This window comes from Gracilinanus agilis, chromosome 1, assembly GCF_016433145.1.
Source record: "Gracilinanus agilis isolate LMUSP501 chromosome 1, AgileGrace, whole genome shotgun sequence".
NCBI classification, from domain to species: Eukaryota; Metazoa; Chordata; class Mammalia; order Didelphimorphia; family Didelphidae; genus Gracilinanus; species Gracilinanus agilis.
Window position 1 is genome coordinate 800,683,172 of NC_058130.1, and position 18,383 is coordinate 800,701,554.

Sequence of the window (18,383 nt, forward strand, 5' to 3'; positions counted from 1 at the left end):
GGCCATTCAATCCGGGGGAGCCGCTGAGGCCCCCAAGGGAAGAGGGCCCGGCACCAATCCCTGAAGGACACCTACCCTCGCAAGTCGTGGATGGAGGACGGACAAAGGAGGCGGAGAGGGAGGAGGAAAAGCCAGAGAGAGAGGCGGGTCCCTAAATCTAGAAGGCTGCCGGGGTGGCGGCTGGGTCTGGGCACCGAGAGATCACTGGCCACTCCGGAGAGGAGTTTGAGTGCAGTGAGGAGGCCTCCTAAAGAGACGTGGGGCGAGTTAGCAAGGAAGGAGGGTCAGCGGAGGGCCTTTGGGGCACGTTTGCACCCAGCGGGGAGCAGCAAGGAGCCAGGGAGAGATGGAAGATGAATGAGAGATCGAGGAGGCCGGGGTGGGGGGGGCCAAGCTGCTGGAGGAGATGGGATCGGGCTGCTTTGGGGAGAAGGACGAGCATTTCTGGAGTGCCTGCAGGGGCAGGTGCTGTGTGACTCCCCATGAAAGGAGGCAGAAAGGGGTTGGAGGGAGGTTACAGGACCAGGCATGGAGGTCGGGTAGAGAAAGTCTGGATAAAAACGGAGGGTCACGGAGGAACCATCTAGTCTGTGCGCAGTGCGGACAAGAAAGTCAAGTACCCGAGTCAGTAGGAGGTGATGGAAGGCGGCCAAGACAGGGGACAGCTGGGGCCCAGGAGGAGAGCCCTGCAGCCTGCCTGAGCCTTGTATCTCCAGAGAACATGGCGGCCCTTTGATAGGCCCAGAAGCAGGGAGCCCCTGCTGCCATCTGGGAATCTTCTTGGGGAGAAAAGGATGCCTGCAAGAACAGTTCTTTCCCGGGGTTTTCTGAGGGCGCCTGCTGGCCCTCAGCAGGAACTCTGGTCCTTGGATGAGGCGGAAATGAAGGGTCTTGGTGAGGAGGCGCCTGGCAGTCTCCCCAGGACCTGAGGAGGGCCATTTGAAGCAAAGGAGACCATGGCTGGATGGCCGCTGGCTCGGGGGTTCCCTTACTTTATCATAGGCCCAGAGGGCGGCTCTGCCCTCCTGCCGGCCCATCGTTCGGCCCTCTCCGCTTTCTCGGGGACGCCTCTTCCCTCCTTAGGGATTAAAGGGTGGCCTCAGACCTGGGGGTTGTCTCTGTAATGTGCTCGTCTTGTCGGACAACATGCTTAGAAGGGTGCTCCCTCTTGCTCTCCTTCTTCCTCTCTGTCCCTCCTCCCCGCCTCTGCCTCTCCCCCGCTTCTCTCTCTTCTGTGACATTTTGTAGAGACGGTCCGTGACTATGAACACCAGTTTCACCACAGGCTGGAGCAGGAGCGAGCGCAGTGGGCCCAGTATCGCGAAGCCGCAGAAAGGGAGATCGCCGACTTACGCAGACGCTTGTCTGAAGAGCAGGAGGAGGAAAATCTGGAGAACGAGATGAAAAAGGTAAATGCTCGTGTTCGCCATGCAGTCATACAGGTGGCCTCGGCCGAGGAGCAGCTGGGGGGCAGACACTGGGGTGTGACGTTTGGCTGAGAGGGCCCGAGGGGGCCCGACTTTCCCACGAACGTGTCCAAGAGATTTCCTGGGGAGCAGCAGAGACAGCCACGTTCAACCCTCTGAGGTCACTGAGAAGGGAGGCCTGTGCCCCGAACAGATGCCAAGGCCAGTTGGCAGAGGGCCAAGCGGGACAGACTCCCTGGGCCAGGGCGCCCGGGTCCTCCTGTCGGCATGCACAACCATAAGCAGCCTCCTCACTGGCTAGCCTGGGTGGATGGAGGTGCTCTAAAGTTGCTCCTGGCCCAGGGGAAAGCCAAGGCAGCGGTTTGTTGCACGACTGTTGGTGAATTTTGTGCCGAGAGGTGGCGTCCTTCTCAAATTCATGGTGCGAAGTGAAGTTCCTGGCCACTGGGGGGAGGAGAGGAAAGGGGGCCCGGCCCGCCCCCAGTCCCCTCGTTGGAGGACAGAGCGATGAGCTTGTTCTGGGGGGGCGGGCTGAGCCCGAGAGGGAAGGAGCGGTGGCCACGCGTGCCATCGCCATCATCGAGATGTTCAGACGATGGGAGCTTGGCCGGAGAGAAGACAAAGCCAGCCTGCCCTTGGTCACACGTGCCACACGCTTTCAGACCCTGTCAAAGCACGCGTCACACATGTGGGCTCTCCCTCCTCTTTTTCTCGTCTTTACCGTACTCTGTTTTACGGGCAGGGGAGGGAGGCTCGGGAAAGCTATCGAGAAAAGCCCATGCTAAAGCCAGAACAAAAGGCCAGCCAGGAGGCCTTTCTGAGACCCAGGAAAACCTCAGAATTCCTTTCGGTTTCGTTTTTAAAGACGCTTCACCCAAGACTTTCGCTTTTCTTTCTCCCCCTAAGAAAGATGGCGCCCATCTATCTGCCAGAAGTGCTGCTTTTCTAACACATGGTACAAGGGCCATTCCAAGGGCTTCGAAATGAAACTCTGTCTGGCTTCCCTCCCGTTCATCTACATTTGCAACGGAAGTCACTGGGGAAATGAAGTTTGCTGGGATGACAGGGAGATCCAGGGTGCCTCCGTCCCAAGGGAGCAGGCCTGGAAACGGGACGGCCGTCCTCTAGTTTCAATGGCTCCAAAGCACCTCAGGATAGAATTCTCCTCCTCCATGCTTTGCCTTCCTGTTTTCCCGATTAGAAGTAGAAGCCAACCGTGATGATCCTTGGGGTTGTTTGGGGGCAGAGATGGGTGACGGCAGGTCGTGCGGAGTCATTCTCACTCTCGTCCTAATTCCTCCTTCCTCCCCATCTTGAGTCCTTCCAACTTGTTCTTCGTCAGTCATTACATTAGGTCCAAGTTTCTTTATAGGAGAGAGCCGGCCAGAAAATCTCATTTGATATGCCTGGGGTTGGATCCTCTAGGCAGAGTGATGTTCCCTGCCTTCCTACTTGGCCCTAGGCCAGCCTGGAGGGTACAAAAATATTTAATAAGTGGCACGATCTCTCCTCTCAAAGAATTTTCAATCCAAAGGGCCTGGGAAGATACGAATTGGAATGACTGTAAGACAAAGGAGAGGTCCAGGCAAAGTGCTTATTGGACAGATGGACAGATGGGTGGGTGGGTGGAGGGAGTCAAGGGTTGGCAGGTGGGTGGGTGGATGGATTGTGTGACTGGGCAGTTGGATAGATGGGTGGAGGAAGGATGGACTGACATGGGCAGAGGCTAGATGTCGAGTAAGGAATGCTAGGACAGTGATGGTGAACCTTTTAGGGACTGCGTGCCCAAACAGCACCCTCAAGCCACCTGTGAGTGCTCCGCATTACCCCAGACAGGGGAGGGAGGAAGTGCTCTCATTGGGCTGCTGGGCAGAGGGGCGGGGCATGTGAACATTGTCTGGGGGGGGGGTGGAGAGGGGGAGGAGAGGCACACGGTGCCATGGGCTTGCCAACACGGTTCTAGGACTTTCTATGGATTGTGTTGGAGTGGGCAGGCCTTTTACAGTTCCTGGGTGAATTCAGTTCTGACAATGCATGAGAAAATGAGTGTCTAGACTGTAGTAGGTGTTTGTTACTGGGGGCTCTTTGGGCCTTTGCTATCGGCTAAAACACCCGAGTAGAACTTTGGGGTACTTTTTGTTTACCTCAGGCCCAAGAGGATGCGGAAAAACTGCGTTCTGTGGTGATGCCGATGGAGAAAGAGATTGCGGCTCTGAAGGATAAACTGACTGAGGCCGAGGAGAAGATTAAGGAACTGGAGGCGTCCAAGGTGAGCTCCCCGTCCCTGCCTCGGCCTGTGAGAGCAGGAGGAACCCTCGGAAAGTAGGAAAAAAAGGAGACGGGACGGGACGGGATGGGATGCTGCAGCCTCATTGTGGGGTATTTTAGGTGCTGGGGGCTCCCGCTTCTGTGTTAGCTAGTCTAGTGCTGGCTTTCTTTTAGAAATGTTTTTGGACCTTAAACATGACAATCCAAACTTCGACAAGTTCTCAACCTTCCAGAAGGCCAGGCAGGGCTGGTGGGGTCAGCGACGCAGGTTCCAAAAACACACACGTAAGAGGAGGACCAGAAAGCCCAGCCTGACCCCAGGACGGGAAGAGCAGTCATTTTTCCAAGGAATAGGATAATGGTGGGGGCACAAAGAAAGGGCACAGACAGGCCCTGCAGTGCAGTCGAGGGGATGGCAAGCCAGCAGCTGTAGGCAGAATAAGAGTGAGACGATAATCGGAGTAGTAGCTAACATCGGTATAGCTCCACTGTGTGCCAGACAGCACACTGCTAAGTGCTTTCCAATCTTTTTTTTCTTGTTAAGCCCTGACCTTCCCTCTTGGAATCAATACTAAGTATACGCTCCAAGGCAGAAGAGTGGTCAGGGCTAGGCAATGGGGGTCAAGTGACTTGTCCAGGGTCACACAGCTGGAAAGTGTCTGAGGCCAGATTTGAACCTAGGACCTCCTGTCTCTAGGCCTGGCTCTCTTTCTCCTGAGCCACCTAGTTACTCCTTGCTCTACAACCTTTCTCTCCTTTGATCCTTACCACAGCCCTGGGAGATAAGTGCTGTTACCACCCCCATTTTATGGGTGAGGAAACTGAGGCAAATGGGTTAAGTGACTTGCCCAGGGTCAAATGGCTAGGAAGTGTCTGAGGCTGGTTTTGTACTCGGGTCTTCATGTCTCTGTCTAGGCCTCTCTACAAAGGTGGGACTTTAGATGGGACTTTTCATGGCCCAGAAAGCCAGGAAGAAGGAAGGAGGAAGGAGAGTGTTTGAAGCTTGGAGGTAGCCAGAGAGAATGTGTAGAGCTGAGAGATGGCCTGGAGGAGGCCGGGGCGTAGGATGCAGAAAGACTGGAAAGGGAGGAGGGGGCGAGGCCCTAAACAGAGTGCCTCCTATTTGTTCCTGGAGGCAATAGGGAGCTAGTGGGGTTTATTGAGCTGGGGGGGGTGGCACATGGACAGGCCTGCCCTTTGGTGGCTGAATGGACTTGGGCAGGGTTGGACAAGCAGGACCTCCTCCTCCCCCCTGGGCAGCTATTGCCGTAGTCCAGGGGGTGGGTGGTGTCTGAGGGTGCTGACCGATGTGTGAGGAGCTTGGGAGGGTGGAGTTACCCTCTTTGGTAATAGGAAGGGGGACGGGGTGGGTGGGTTAGGGGCAAAGATAATGGCTTCCATTTGGGACTTTGGGAGTGGTGCTGGAGGCGAGCCTAGCCCTGAGGAGGGGGCGAGGACTGGACGCCTGCTTAGGGGATCCAGAAGGAGCCATCAGACCTGGAGGAGGAGGGAAAGGCGGGGAGAAGAGAAGACGGGGATCCGAATGACGAGGGACAACGAAGAGGAGCCTTTCAGGGGAACGATGAAGCCAGATGGCAAAGAGGGAAGGGAAGGCAGAAGGAAATAGGCCTGGGCTAAGCTTTGCACACAGGCTCGTCGGAGCCTCACCACAACCATGGAGGGAGGTGATCTCCGTTTTACAGTTGAGGAAACTGAGGCAGAAAGTGGAGAAGTGACTTTGGGCAAATTCCATGTTCGTGAGCTCGGCTAGTCAGTGACTTAGATTTGAACTCGCGTCTTTCCGACCCTGAGCCCAGCACTGTCCACTGTGCCACCTGGATTCCTGGGAAGGAAATGAAGTTATGGATCAGAGACGGCCTTCGTAAGGCTCAAGAGGGAGGAAAGAGCAATGAGGGTCACGAGCCTGTTTGTGGGCAGGAGAGAAGCAGCCAGGAGATGGGCAGATCGAGGGTGAGCGAAGGGAAGGAGCCCTCTGTACGCGTGGAGGGCTGCAAGGAGAGGCGCCCAAGCCCCGTCTTCCGGCTCGCGCTCTAGACCGTTAGAAGGTCGTCCTCAAGGTCAGGCTGACGCAGGGAGCCGCGCTGAGCTGGGCTCGTTGGGGAAGGAGCCCTTTCTGAGCCTGGGAAGGGAAGGGAACCCCCTCGGCCCCCCCAGTGCCTCCACGGAGAAGGAATCAAAGATAGGCGACTGGGCAGAGAAGATGGAGGATGGGAACGGGCCCAGCTGGGTCACCACTGAGGAAAGGAGGAAGAAAAAGTGGGTCTGAGTAGGGAGACTCCACGGCGCAGCCCCAGACTCTTAACAAGAAGAAAAGGGGCTCGTTGGCTCATGGCCGCCCCCTCCGTTGGGGCCAACCCGTCCTTGGGGTTTTCTTGGCAAAGACTCTGGAGCAGTTTGCCAGTGGCTTAGGGGAAATAGAGCTCAAGTGACCTGCCCAAGGTCTCCAGGCCCTTCCCAGAAAAGGGTCAAGGATGAGGACCCAGGAATGAGAAAAGATGGGCTAATGGCCCTAGAACATGCCGTGCATTGTGAGATCGTGCCAGGGAGGAAGCTGTGCTCGCTAGGAGCTCTCTAAGAAAGGTGCGGGGGCACCCCGTCTCTCTGGCTGCGCCCCACGCTTGGCCCTTTGCTTGATCACCAAGGCAGGGGCCTGGCCTCTTCCCTCTCGGTGACCCTCCTCGGTCCGACTGTTCTAGCGCCTCCTTCTCCCGACCCTCGCCTTTCCCAGCTTCCCTGTGTCCTTAGAGCGATGCCAGCTGGCACGCGAGGAGCCGTTCACGCCCCGGCCAGTGCCCCTCGGAGCTCGCCCAGCACCCGCCCCCTTGGACAGGCTCTAGGTGGACCTCTGAGCCCAGCTCAGGCCTCCCAGCTTCCTGTTAGGGTCCCGTACCAACTCCTCCCCCACCCCAGGGAGACCCCTGCCCCCCCCCCCCCCAGCCTGAGGCCTGGGATGAAGGCAGCGCCCCTCCCCGGAATTCTTGACACGGGACTCCTCCCTTCTCTGGCCTTCTCTGGCTCTCCTGGAGTGCCGTCCTCCAGCCCAGGGGGGTCCAGGAGGCTCTCCACAACAAGGGTGAACCTCGAGGACCAGCGGGTGCCCCGCAACGTGGCAAGCTGTAGACGCAGAGACAGAGAGCCCCCATCGGGCCTTCAGCCCCTCCGATCTCCTGGGCGCCTGTTCTCTCACCCCCGGGTCCCTGTGCCTAGGACAGGGTGGGGGCTGACCGGCCCTCCTTGGTCCCAGGGGTGGGGAGGGCCCAGCCAGGAGCAGGGGAGCCAAGAGGGTGAGCCGGCCACTGGGCAGGGGTGTGGCAGGGTGTCCCCAACCTCAGAGCTTCTGAGAGTGAGCAGGAGCTTGGGGGAAGCCTGGCAAAGAGAGGCAGAAAGCGGGCCCCATCCTGGAGGCGGAGATGAGAGCCGCCCTTTGGCCCGGGGAGGCTGGCCAAGGCGGGAGGAGAATGGAGAAGGGCCTTCCCTGTGCTGGACAGTCCCATCCTCCCTCCCCTGGGGCCGGGGTTGGCCTGGAGCCTGAAGGGTAGCAGGGACCAGGGAAGGGGAGGAGTCTGGGAGAGACTGCTTGGAGGAGGAGGAGCTGCCATGGAGAGCAGGCCCAGGAAGGTGGGTGACAGACCGAGCAGGGAGGGGAGACTCGTGGGGAGGGAGGAGAGGGGGTGGGCTTGGGGGAGAGACCCTGAGATCGGAGCCCAGTCGAGGGGAGAGCTGACTCTCTCTCCCTTTGGGGGGTTCCAGGGACCCAGCAAGGGAGAAGTTGTTTTGTCCATTCTGTAGATGAGGAAAGTTGAACCTGTGGTGAGGCAGGATTCAAACCCAAGCCCGCTGACTCCAGTGGAATGGCCTAGACTAGGGAGGAAAGGAGGAGAGGCCAGGCTGGAGAAGAGGCTGCAGGGAGGGGAGATAAGAGAGCCCTCCGCATGCAGGAATGCCTTTTTCTGCTTTCTCTCCCTCCCTGCGGCCCAGCTCTGTGACCCTGGATGAGCCCTTCTGTCTTAGAGTGACGGATTAAAGAGTGAGCCCCTTCCTGCTCCGCCGCCCCCCTTGGAGCCACGAGGACAGAGAAAGTCCTGCAGCCACAGCCCCGAGTTTAAGGCCCGTCCCTCGCCTCCCCGCGCCCGCTCTGCACGGCTTGGCCGGTCCGTCTGCGGGCTCACGGCTGCTCGTGCCCCTGCCCAGTGCTGTCTGGTCCTGGCGGGGGCTTCCCAGCCTCCTCTGAGCCTGGCTGTCCGCTTGTTCCCCCCCGCCCCCCGCCCCGAGTGCCTCGGCTCCTGCCTCCTGGCTTTCTTTGCGGGGCCCCGAGGCAGCCGCAGTTCGGTCACCTTCTGGCCACACTCCCGAATGGCCAGGGCAGCCATTTCCCTTTTCGTTGTCATCTTTGCACGTCTGAGCCCAGAGAGATGAAGTCGCCTGTCCGGGGTGCCTGGGTGCAGCCTCTGTTTGGAGGGCATCTTTGCTGAGGGAACAGAACCTGCCGTCTTTGTCTCTTGAGTGGCACATGCCAATGGGCGTGCGGTTGGGAGGTCATCCATGGAGCGAGGCCTGGGCACTCTGGGTAGATGCAGGGATCGGGCTTGGGGCCCGGGCCTGGGCAGAGCGAGTGCGAGTGGAGGTCCGGGGACTCGGATGCTGTGGCCGGGGGACCCCCCCGCCAGAGTGCCTTGGCACCATGCCAGTGAAGATGCCAGTCGGGCATCTGACGTTTGGAGCTGGGGGAGCCGGAGCAGGGCGGTGGTATGGAGCTGTGCTGGGCATCCCTTTTAGGTGAGGGAGCTCAACCACTACTTGGAGGCCGAGAAGTCCTGTCGGACTGACCTGGAGATGTACGTGGCCGTCCTGAACACCCAGAAGTCTGTCTTACAGGAAGACGCAGAGAAGCTGCGCAAGGAGCTGCACGAAGGTGAGGGAGGCCCGGCGGGGCTCTGCACTCCAGGCCTGGCTGGCTCCTGGGCTGCGCTGACCCGAGAGCGAGGGGCTGGCCGGGCAGCTTCTGGGGCTCCTCACGTGGCCCTGGAAGTCCAGAACGCTGTGTAGCCTGGCATTTGGGGGTTTTCTGGAGTCTGAAGGAAGGTTGCTCTGCCCGCTGGGGCCCGAGCCGAGTGTGTGATGAGCGGCACTTCCGTGCCTCCAAGGAGGAAGGCCACAGATGGGTCGCTTCCCCTCCTGCGCTCCTGCCCCAGGCGGACCTATTCTGACGGGTTCTGGTTTGGAGATGGTGGTCTTCCCCGATGGCCCGTGGAGGAGAGGAGCCTGGGTCCCTCCCTCCCGCCCCTTCGGCAGGCTCTCTGGGTTTTTCTGCACCCCTCTAGAGGGGCTCCTCGCTTTTCTGTTTGGACTTCCCGAGAGCAGAGCCGGGGCCAAACGTGTTGTGGGGCTCCCTTGGTGCTGCTCCTCCTGGGCTTGTCGTGGCTGTCAAGGCCCCCCGGGGGATCCTGGCACACGTCTGGACACCCTGCTGGACGAGACTCCCGGAGGCCTGGTGGGAGGCGCCTCCTGGGGCAGTTCCCACCCCTTGCGCACGCCAGAGACCAGTAGTGATGGGCGATCAGCGTGTCTTCCCTGGCTTCCTGGCGTGGCAGTGGCTGCCCGGGGGCTCTCGTCCTGGGCTATCCTCCACCCCATCCCACCGAAGGGGCTCCTTTGCCTTCTCTGCCTGGGGGGGGGGGGATCTGTGCTGTTGGCCCCCAGCATTCTGCCTTGAGGTGTGTGTGCGTGTGAAAGAGAGGGAGGGAGGGCGAGCGAGCCCGGGCGTTGGGGGGCCCTCGGGGGCTCACGCCGGGTGCCCGTCTCCCCCAGTGTGCCGCCTGCTGGAGCAGGAGCGCCAACAGCACAACCAGCTCAAGCACACTTGGCAGAGGGCCAACGACCAGTTCCTGGAGTCCCAGCGGCTGCTCATGAGGGACATGCAGCGCCTGGAGGTGGTGCTCACCTCGGAGCAGCTGCGGCAGGTGGAGGAGCGCAAGAAGAGGGATCAGGTAGGGCTCCAGGGGCTGGGGACGAGGGCCTGGGCCCAGGCTTGGCTCCTGCCTCCCGGGGTCTCGGCACCTCCTGCAAACGTGCAAGCTCCCCTTTGCAAGGCGCTTTCCCAGCCCGCGTGGGCCACCCTCCTCGCCCAGCGGGGCTAGACAGAGGAAGGTCGCTGGAGCCCCCTGGGGGGGGGGAGGTTCTGGCCCGCTTGGCTTGGCCACACAGAGCCCTCCCTTCTGAGGTCCGTCGCCCACAGAGGAGGGCTCGGGGAGACTTCATCTCCTCCAGGGCCTCCTTTTTTTCAAATTCTCACTCCTTCCCTCTTAGAATCCCTATTAAGTGTCAGGGCCAAGGCAGGAGAGCGAGAAGGGCTGGGCAGCGAGGAAGCGTGTGAGGCCAGATTAGAACCCAGGACCTCTGAAGGCCTTTGGCTGGCAGACATTCTCTTCCTGTTGCGGATGGGGAGAATGCGGCTCTGAGGGAAGTTTCCTGGCCAGCTGGCGAAGGGCAGACCCGTGTCTGCAGCGGGCGTGCAGCTCACACCTTTGGGGCTCTGGTGGCTTTCAGGAGGAAGACGAGCAGCAAAGACTCAGCAAGACCAAGGAGCCAGAGTCGGGGGGCCCAGAAGACGAGGCCAAGGGGCCCGCCACAGTCTTTGCTCTGCCACAGGACGAGCCGTTCCCTCCCTCCGAGGAGGTAAGGTTGGCCGGGCCCTGGCTGGGGAAGCAAGGAGGGCCAGTGGGTGGCTGCCTGGCTTGGGTTTGGGTCGGGCTCCCGGGTGGCTCTGGGCCCTTCTGAGGCAGAGAATTCTCGTACCTGGGAAAAGCTCAACTTCGCTAATAGCATTGAGCACTTGTTGACTGACTGACTGGCCCACTGAGCTGGCCTCAGCACCAGGACCACCAGGGTTCTGTTCAAGCCCCTCCGCCGCTCGCCCGAGAAGGTTAGAGCTCGCTCCCCCGGGAGGAGGCCCCCCGGCCCCGGCAGAGGACGTTCTCCCCGAGAGCTCCTGGCATCAGTGGAATCATGGGGCGTCCCCGCACTTCCAGCTCCACGTCATTGATAGCGTGAGGCGACCCCGATAGAGAGATCCTGGGGCACCCCCCCCCATCCCCATGGCACTCCTCCATCTTTTCCCTAGGAATGGCTTGGGAGTTTAGGCCAGGGCCTGAGCTGCGTAACCCTGGGCTGTGTTCTGGGGGGCCAGGCGGGCGATCATTCCCTGACCCTGAACCTACTGCTTGTGGACGTGGCCCTCTGGGCCTTCCTACAGGCCTGAAGTCGGGCCCTCCTATTCTCCGGGGTCCCTCTGGGCCCCAGCACATGGCCCTCTCGGCTTCTCCTGCCTTTGTCCTGGGGCTTCAGTTCTGTCATTCTCTCCCCCCAAGAGCCCACCTGGGAGCGTTTGGGGCTAGAATCGGTGCCCGTGTCTCCCTCGAACCCCTCCGGAGCCTGGAGGCGGGCCCTGAGCTCACTCGGGCAGTGGCTGAATCCTCTGGCCTCATGGGACCGATCCATACTGGACGGACAGACACACACACGCGCGCCCTTTCCTCGTGCTCTTCAGAGGGACTCCCTGGCATCACCTGCCCCTGCGGGGGCGGCATGGTGGCCCTCTGGCTGGCTGGGGCCCTGCCAAGTACAGGGTGGAACCCTTCCTCCTCCTGTGGCATGCTCTTGGCTTTTATAGGCCACACTCTTCCGGGCTTTGCAGTCTTACCTCCCTGATGCGCCTTCTCACTCTCCTGCCCTTCCTGGGCACTACAATGCATAGGAGTGACTCGGTAGGCCTGAGTTCAAATTCAGCCTTGGGTGACCCTGGGTGAGTCTGTAAAAAGGAGATCAGAACAGCACCTTCCTCCAGGGTTGTGACTTAGCCCAGTGCCTGCCTGGCATGCAGGAGGTGCCTAATCAATGTTCATTTCCTTCCTTTCTTCCCTGAAGTTGCAGCTCCACCCCAAACGGCAAACCCCAGGCCCATGTTCTTGTCTCAGTTCAGCCCCATTCAGGCTTGAGCATCCCTCTCCTTCCAGGGGGCTTCCATTCCATGACAACAGAAAGATCACCTCTGAGAGGGAGCCGAAGGGAGCTCCTGGCCTCTGCCCGGGAAAAGGAAGGCTGAGAGTTAGGGTTCTCGGAGGACCCGCTCCCCGGGCTGACGTCCAGGGAAGAGGGTTTCTGGGGCCTGGGGAGAAACAACAACCCCCGCGGCTTTCAGAAGAACAGATTCCCATCTCCCCTCTCTCCCGGCCTGGGGCCAGGGATCCTTCTCGAGGCTGGGTCTGGCCTCACCTTCCCCTTCTCTCCTAGGAAGCGTCCATCTCCCTCATTCTCCAGCCCGTGCGCCTTTCTGGGGAGAACCGAGGCTGGAGCGGAATGTCCCTTCTTCCACCTTTTGGAGGAAGAAATGACTGAGGGAAGGTCGAGAAGCTCTGAGCCGCTTTCCTTTGGGGGCAGAGCTGTGGGGCAGGGGGAGAAGGGAGATGGGGGGAAAGAAAAGGGGGGAAGACAGGGAGAGAGAGAGAAGGGGGACGGGAAGGAGAGAGAGGGACAGAGATGGAGGCAGAGAGAAAAGGGGAAGGATCTCTCTCCCCCAGTCTTTGGGCTCCCCAGAAAAGTTGTCTCCATTTCTTCTCCTTCCCTTCCCTCCCGCCATCGACACAAACACTCCCCTGGTTTGGCTAGTTCCTGGGTCTCGCACCCTCTCCCCGTCTGGTCCGGCCGCCACACCCTTGCGGCAGGGCCTCAGAAGCCCTGAGCTGCCGCCCCGCCTCGCCCTCTCACTTCCCAGCAATGCGCAAACACCATTTAATAGGCCTCGTGCGCCCTTCTTTACTGGCCAAGAGGCCGCGGGCAGTCTGAGACGCTTATGATCATTTCTGCTTTTCTGTCGCCCGGCCTCTTCTCGGCCTGGGCCTCTCCTCATGGCGGGGAGCGGTCCTGGCACAGGCCACGGGCCTGGGCGAGCCCCGTAAGCCTTCTCATGGCGCCCCCGCCGACTGCCAGCAGCGGTGCCCGCTGGGGTTCTGTCTGTGAAAACGCCAACCGCTCCGGGCGCCAGGAAGGGCCTCACTGCCGTTTTCCTTCCTCAGGAACATTTAGACAGCACGCACGGCTCGGTCCATTCCTTGGATGCCGACCTACTGCTGCCGTCGGGTGATCCGTTCAGCAAGCCCGACGGCGGCGGCGACGTGTTTAAAGATGGCCTTCGGAGAGCCCAGTCCACGGACAGCCTGGGCACGTCGGGCTCGTTGCAGGCCAAGGCTCTGGGCTACAACAACAAAGCCAAGTCTGCCGGGAACCTCGACGAGTCAGACTTCGGGCCGCTGGTGGGAGCCGATTCGGCGTCCGAGAACTTTGATACGGCCTCTCTGGGATCCCTGCAGATGCCAAGTGGGTTCATGTTGACCAAAGATCAGGAAAAGGCAATCAAGGCCATGACCCCCGAGCAGGAGGAGACGGCTTCCCTCCTCTCCAGCGTCACCCAGGGGGTGGAGAGTGCGTACGTGTCTCCCAGCGGCTACCGCCTCGTCAGCGAGACCGAGTGGAACCTCCTGCAGAAGGAGGTGAGGGAGCTCTTCCCGGCTCGCCTCCCGATTCACCTGTTACTCGTCCCTTTTCCCGCTGCTTAGATCCGCAGGGGAAGCCCTTTGCCAAGGTAGCTGGCAAGAGCACTGGGGCCTTCCCAGCCCAGCCATGTGCTTGCCCAGGATTCCCCGGGAGCAGAGCTGGAGGCGAGTTGGGTTCTAGAGCATCGGCACGTGGCTGCCTTCCTGTCAGTCAGCCTCCCTCAGGGGCTGGATGAAGGGCGAGAGGATGCCTGGGACGGGAGGCGGGAGTGGAGACGACCTCCAGAAGGATGTGAAGGTCAGCTCCTCGGCTCAGGGAGATTTTTAACTTGGAGCCTTTTACCTTCTGCATTAGAATCAACTGTGCATTATTCCAAGGAAGAGGCGAGGTCAGGGCTAGGAGGTCAGATTTGAACCCTCTCTAGGCCCGGCTCTCGCTCCACTGAAGTGCACCTACCTGCCCGCTAGGGATTTTTTCAAGGAGTCATCAGGGCACGAGGAGAGCCTAGCTGTGGGGGCCTCAGGTCGAGGCCTCCACGGGGGTGGGGGTGGGGGAAGGCCTTTCCCCCTTTATGAGGACTCTCGCTGCCCGCAGCCCGACAGCCGTGTGGGGAACGCTTCTCTTGTATTTCGGCTCTCCCCTGGGCCTTTGGTGCGGGTTCTCCCCGTCGACCTGGTCAGCATCTCCCGTCTCGTGACTTCCTGGTGGCAGCCCCTCCTCTTTGGTCCGCAGGTACAGAATGCGGGAAACAAGCTTGGCCGGCGCTGTGACATGTGCTCCAACTATGAGAAGCAGCTCCAGGGCATCCAGACTCAGGAGGCAGAGACCCGAGACCAGGTGGGCCCACGGTCTACCCCAGCCGAGGCCCCGGTAGGGGTTCTGCCCCATTCCCTGGTGGGCCCCGTGGCCCCAAGCACGCAGGTCATCCTCATCTGCTGCTGGCGACCCTGACTAGCTGGTGTGAGTGAGCGCAGGAACTGGGGAGCCTCTGGCCGGGAGGGGCTGGAGGAGAATCGCCCTGCTCGGTCGTGCTGATGTCAGGCGGCATGCAAGGCGCTCCTCGTCCAGGCCCCGGCTGGGGGCAGCTTCCCAGAGAAGAAGGTCGGGGGTCCGAGCGCCTGGACCCAGGCCAGGGCTTAGGATCAGGCCGGCCTCCCCCCTCCCAGCGCAGCGCAGGGATCCGAGGACTGAGGAAAAGCAGCCCAGGTGGAGTCCCGATCCCCAGGGTGGAACCTCTGGGGGCTCAGGCAAAGGGCACTGCTGTTAAGCACAGTGCTAGGCCCTGGGCCAGTCGCTAGGGATTCTTTCCTGCCCTCGTGGAGCTCACAGTCTAATGAAAAGGGTCAGGGCGGGAGGTGTCTGGAGAAAGGCTGCAGGCTAAAGCAGCCGGTTGACAGGCTCCTGAGGTCAGAGTTCATGGTCTCGCCCTCCCAGCTGAGGGACGGAGGGCAGTGATGAGGCCCCAAGGAGGAATGGCCAATGACGCTCGAGCCTGCGGAGAGGCCGGTTTTGGAGGTCCCGGGGCGAGGAGGCCGAGACTGGCAAGTGTAGACGACCTCTTCCAGAAGTTGGGCCACCTGAGATGTGGGAAGGCTTTCTAGGGTGACCCCCTAAAAGCCATTGCAGGGATTGGGGGCTCCCGAAAATCGCCCCTCGCATTTGACTGGCTCTAGAGACCATGTCGATCAAAAGCCCGAATGCCAAGAGACGGAACGGGGCACCTCTCTGGCCCTGTGACCGTCGTCAGGCGGGAGCCCCCTGGGGCGGATCAGGTCTTCTGCCACCCTCTTGTTTTTCAGAGGTCACAGTTGAGGCTTTGGGCCAGTAGCTAGGAAGAACTGTGGAGCTAAGGCTCTGGTCAAATTCAGCCCCGGACCTAGCTGGGTGCCTCGGTTTCCTTCTCTGTATAACCGGGATAACGATCGCCCTCGCTCCCGGGGTGCTTGGGAGGGTCAGTAGGGCACTTCCCATGCTATGTCAACCCAGGATCTTGGTCTTAATTCGGAATTGGTGGAGAGTTTAGACCCTGCTTTGGGGACGGTGTTGACTTAGGCCTCAGGGTACCGCCGGGGGCCTTGGGGAGGTCTCGGTTGGGTCTGACCTTCTCTTCCTGACGCTGCAGGTGAAGAAGCTTCAAGCAATGCTCAGACAGGCGAATGACCAGCTCGAGAAGATGGCAAAGGACAAGCAGGGCCTGGAGGAGCTAATGAGGCAGAGCTCAGAGGAGTCGGGGCGCCAGGTGTGTGTGCACAGGGAGAGGCTGCCCCCATCCCTCACCCCATCTGGGGCCTCCGAGAGGGGCAGCCGGCCCTGCTCCAGATTGGCCATGCCGTCGGTCAGGCTGCCCAGCGTTTCTCCTGACTCTGCTCGTTCTCTCAAAGGGTGGCTTCGGGCGGGGGGGGAGGGTAGAGATGTGGTCGGCAGCTTCGCCTCGAGTCCAGGCGGGCCGTGGCCCGGCAGGAGAAGGACCGACCCAGGCCCGGCCTTGCCTTTGCTCCGTCTCAGGTCTCGGCCCTCGCTCTCCGAACCCACGAGTCGGAGCTCCTGCTCCTTGAGCTTCAGCAAGCCTTCTCCCAGGCCCAGAGGAACACGCAGGAGCAGATGGTAAGCGATGGGCCCTCCCTCCTCTGGCGCCGGCCAGCGGCTCCACGTGCCCTCCAGCCTTTGTCGTCCAGGGCCGGTCGAGCCGACTGCCGTCGCCCGGCGACCCCTGCTCAGAGGGGGGCTGGGCGGGGCCGGCTTGGTGAGTGCCGCGGCCCCGGAGAGCCGGGCAGACGAGGCGGCGCGAGGCGGCGGGCAGCATCCTCCTTGTGCCGGTTTTCAGGACAAAATCTCTCCATTCTCCCGGGCTTTGAGGTGATGCTTCAGGCTACCCTCTCTCTCCTCTTGGCCAGGAAGTCAAGGGGGGACGAAGGTTCGGCTTGTAGGGAGCACCACAGACACAGCGTGGCAGCAGGCCTGGGCTCAGACCCGTAGGGGCTGGGAGGCTGGTTAACTCCCTTCCCCTGTCTGCCTGTTTCCTTGGGGCGTTGGGAGAGTCGGAAAGAAGTGAAGGGCATCGCCTGGCCCCGTGGCACCCCCTTGGCACTGTGGCTATGCCTGGCACGCATGAAGCACTCGAGAAATGGCTGCCCCCTTCCCTCCCTCGCCCTCCTCTTGGACACTTGGATGCACGATTGGGCCCAGACGTCCCTTTGGGACACTCGTCCGTCCGGGCGCTCTCCTGCTGCGCCCTTCTCGGTCTTCTCTGAGTCCGGCTGCCCCAGCGGTGCCCCCGGGGACCCGTTCAAACCACGGAGCCGGCTTTGGGTTCTTCTCTGACGTCTCCCTCCCCCCCCCTTTCCCCATCCTCGCCTCTTTCCACCCGGGAGCCAGTCAGAGCCCATTCTCAGGCAGCAGCTGCCTACTCCTCCCGCCCCCCCAGCCCACTTCCTTGTTATCGTCTCCAGCCTTTGGTGGGCAGCAGCACCGATGGACAGATGCCGGGCCCCACAACATGGAAAAAGGGTGGGGAGGGGCCAAGTGAAGCGCAAGAAAGACTGTCTAAAAGCCCCGGGTTTGAGGGCTCAGAGCCCGGGCCTGATGCCCGGGAAGGAGGGAAGCAGGGCAGCAGGGTCCCCGGAGGCTGAGAGGGGGAGCGAGGGGTGCCTCTGCACCCACGGGACGAGAGACCGCCATCGGGGCCGAAGTGGGCATAGATTCTAAAGGGAAAAGTACTCCGGGTGGGATGTAGGGACATTTGCAGGGAAGCACTGCCTGCACATGTCTGAAGGGGCTCCCCCAGTTGGGAAGTCTTCTTTGGGGCCCCTCGTCCCCCTGGCACGGAGGGGACCATGTGCGTAGTGCCAGTGGCACCTTCCCTTCCTGTGCATGGCTGATGTCTGCGTCTGCTGCTTCACTGGTGGAGGGGGAGGGGGGCCGGTTCCTTTGGCATCCCCGCCCCTCGGAGTGGGACGTGTGCCCGCTTAGGCTGGGGTGTGGAGCGGCGCCGTGTGGGGCAGGTGCCGGGCCGCCGGGGACGAGCGCACCATCCGTGGCGCGTGGCCCAGAGGACGTGTCCTTCTCCCCAAGGGCGTGCTCACGCAGTCCAGGGAGCAGGTGTCGGAGGAGCTGGCCAGGCTGCAGAAGGAGAACGAGAGCCTGCAGGGGAAGCGCGGCCTCCACCTGGCCTTGCAGCAGGCCGAGGACTTCGTCCTCCCAGAGTCGGTGGAGGTGAGTGAGGAGGGCGCGCCCCTGGGGCGGGCAGCATCTCTGGCCTGAGCCCCGGGAAGCCCCAGAGCGCCCGCCTCTTGTCTGTGTTCAGGAGCTGCGGGAGCTGGTGCTGAAGTACCGGGAGAGCCTGGTCAGTGTGAGGACGGCCGCTGACCACGGGGAAGAAAAGCTGAAGGCCGAAATCCTCTTCTTGAGGGATCAGATCCAAGCGGAGCAGTGTCTGAAGGAGAACCTCGAGGAGACGCTGCAGCTTGAGATCGAGACGTGCAAAGAGGAGATCGGTGAGAGGGCTGGAGGGACAGGGAGGCTGCAGCCCGGGAGGAATGGGCGGGCGCGGCGGGGGCACGGCGGGGGGCACGGCGGGGGGCACGGCGGGGGCACGGCGGGGGGCGGCCCTCACTCGGCTCTTGCCCAGACCATTTAACCTGCTGAGCTTCGTCCCCTTCTAGCTTCTATCTCCAGTCTGAAGGCAGAGTTGGAGAGGACTCGAGCCGACAGGGAGCAGGTGGGTGCTTCTCCCAGGGGCCCCCCGGGTGCCCGTCTGGCCCTCTTCTTGGCCAGGCCACTGCCGCTCAGCTGGCGTCTGCCCAGGTAGAAGGAGCATTTCTCTCCAGGAAGCTTTTGGCTCCCCCCTTTTGTCAGGGTTCCGGGGAGGTTTGCTTCTCGCCAAGGGCCTGGCACATGCCAAACCTGATGGCTTTTCTTTCCTCCCCCCACCCCACAGTTGGAATCGACCTTACGAGAGAGAACGGAGCAGCTGGAAAGCCTACGGGAGACAGAGATGGCTTTGGGAGAGCAGCTGAAGAGAGAGACTATGGCCAAGGTGACTGGGGGTGCCATTGGGGGAACCCTTCACTATCTCCTTTTGTACTAGTTAATTGGTGTTTCAGGCTGGAATCCAGCCTT

General features: G+C 61.3%; 1 protein-coding gene across 2 annotated transcripts in view; it reads left to right on the forward strand.

Moving 5' to 3' along the window:
• The window catches only part of RABEP1 (rabaptin, RAB GTPase binding effector protein 1), a 45,876-nt gene that overhangs the window by 26,012 nt on the left and 1,481 nt on the right, over nucleotides 1-18,383 (forward strand). For both annotated transcript variants that reach the window (XM_044675271.1, XM_044675265.1), the window contains exons 4-16: nucleotides 1,249-1,409; nucleotides 3,577-3,696; nucleotides 8,493-8,628; nucleotides 9,525-9,703; nucleotides 10,263-10,391; nucleotides 12,788-13,261; nucleotides 13,998-14,102; nucleotides 15,388-15,504; nucleotides 15,771-15,869; nucleotides 17,337-17,477; nucleotides 17,569-17,758; nucleotides 17,927-17,982; nucleotides 18,202-18,300. In XM_044675271.1, coding sequence (XP_044531206.1) covers nucleotides 1,249-1,409; nucleotides 3,577-3,696; nucleotides 8,493-8,628; nucleotides 9,525-9,703; nucleotides 10,263-10,391; nucleotides 12,788-13,261; nucleotides 13,998-14,102; nucleotides 15,388-15,504; nucleotides 15,771-15,869; nucleotides 17,337-17,477; nucleotides 17,569-17,758; nucleotides 17,927-17,982; nucleotides 18,202-18,300 — 2,006 coding nt within the window. The remainder of the gene's footprint in view (nucleotides 1-1,248; nucleotides 1,410-3,576; nucleotides 3,697-8,492; nucleotides 8,629-9,524; nucleotides 9,704-10,262; nucleotides 10,392-12,787; nucleotides 13,262-13,997; nucleotides 14,103-15,387; nucleotides 15,505-15,770; nucleotides 15,870-17,336; nucleotides 17,478-17,568; nucleotides 17,759-17,926; nucleotides 17,983-18,201; nucleotides 18,301-18,383) is intronic.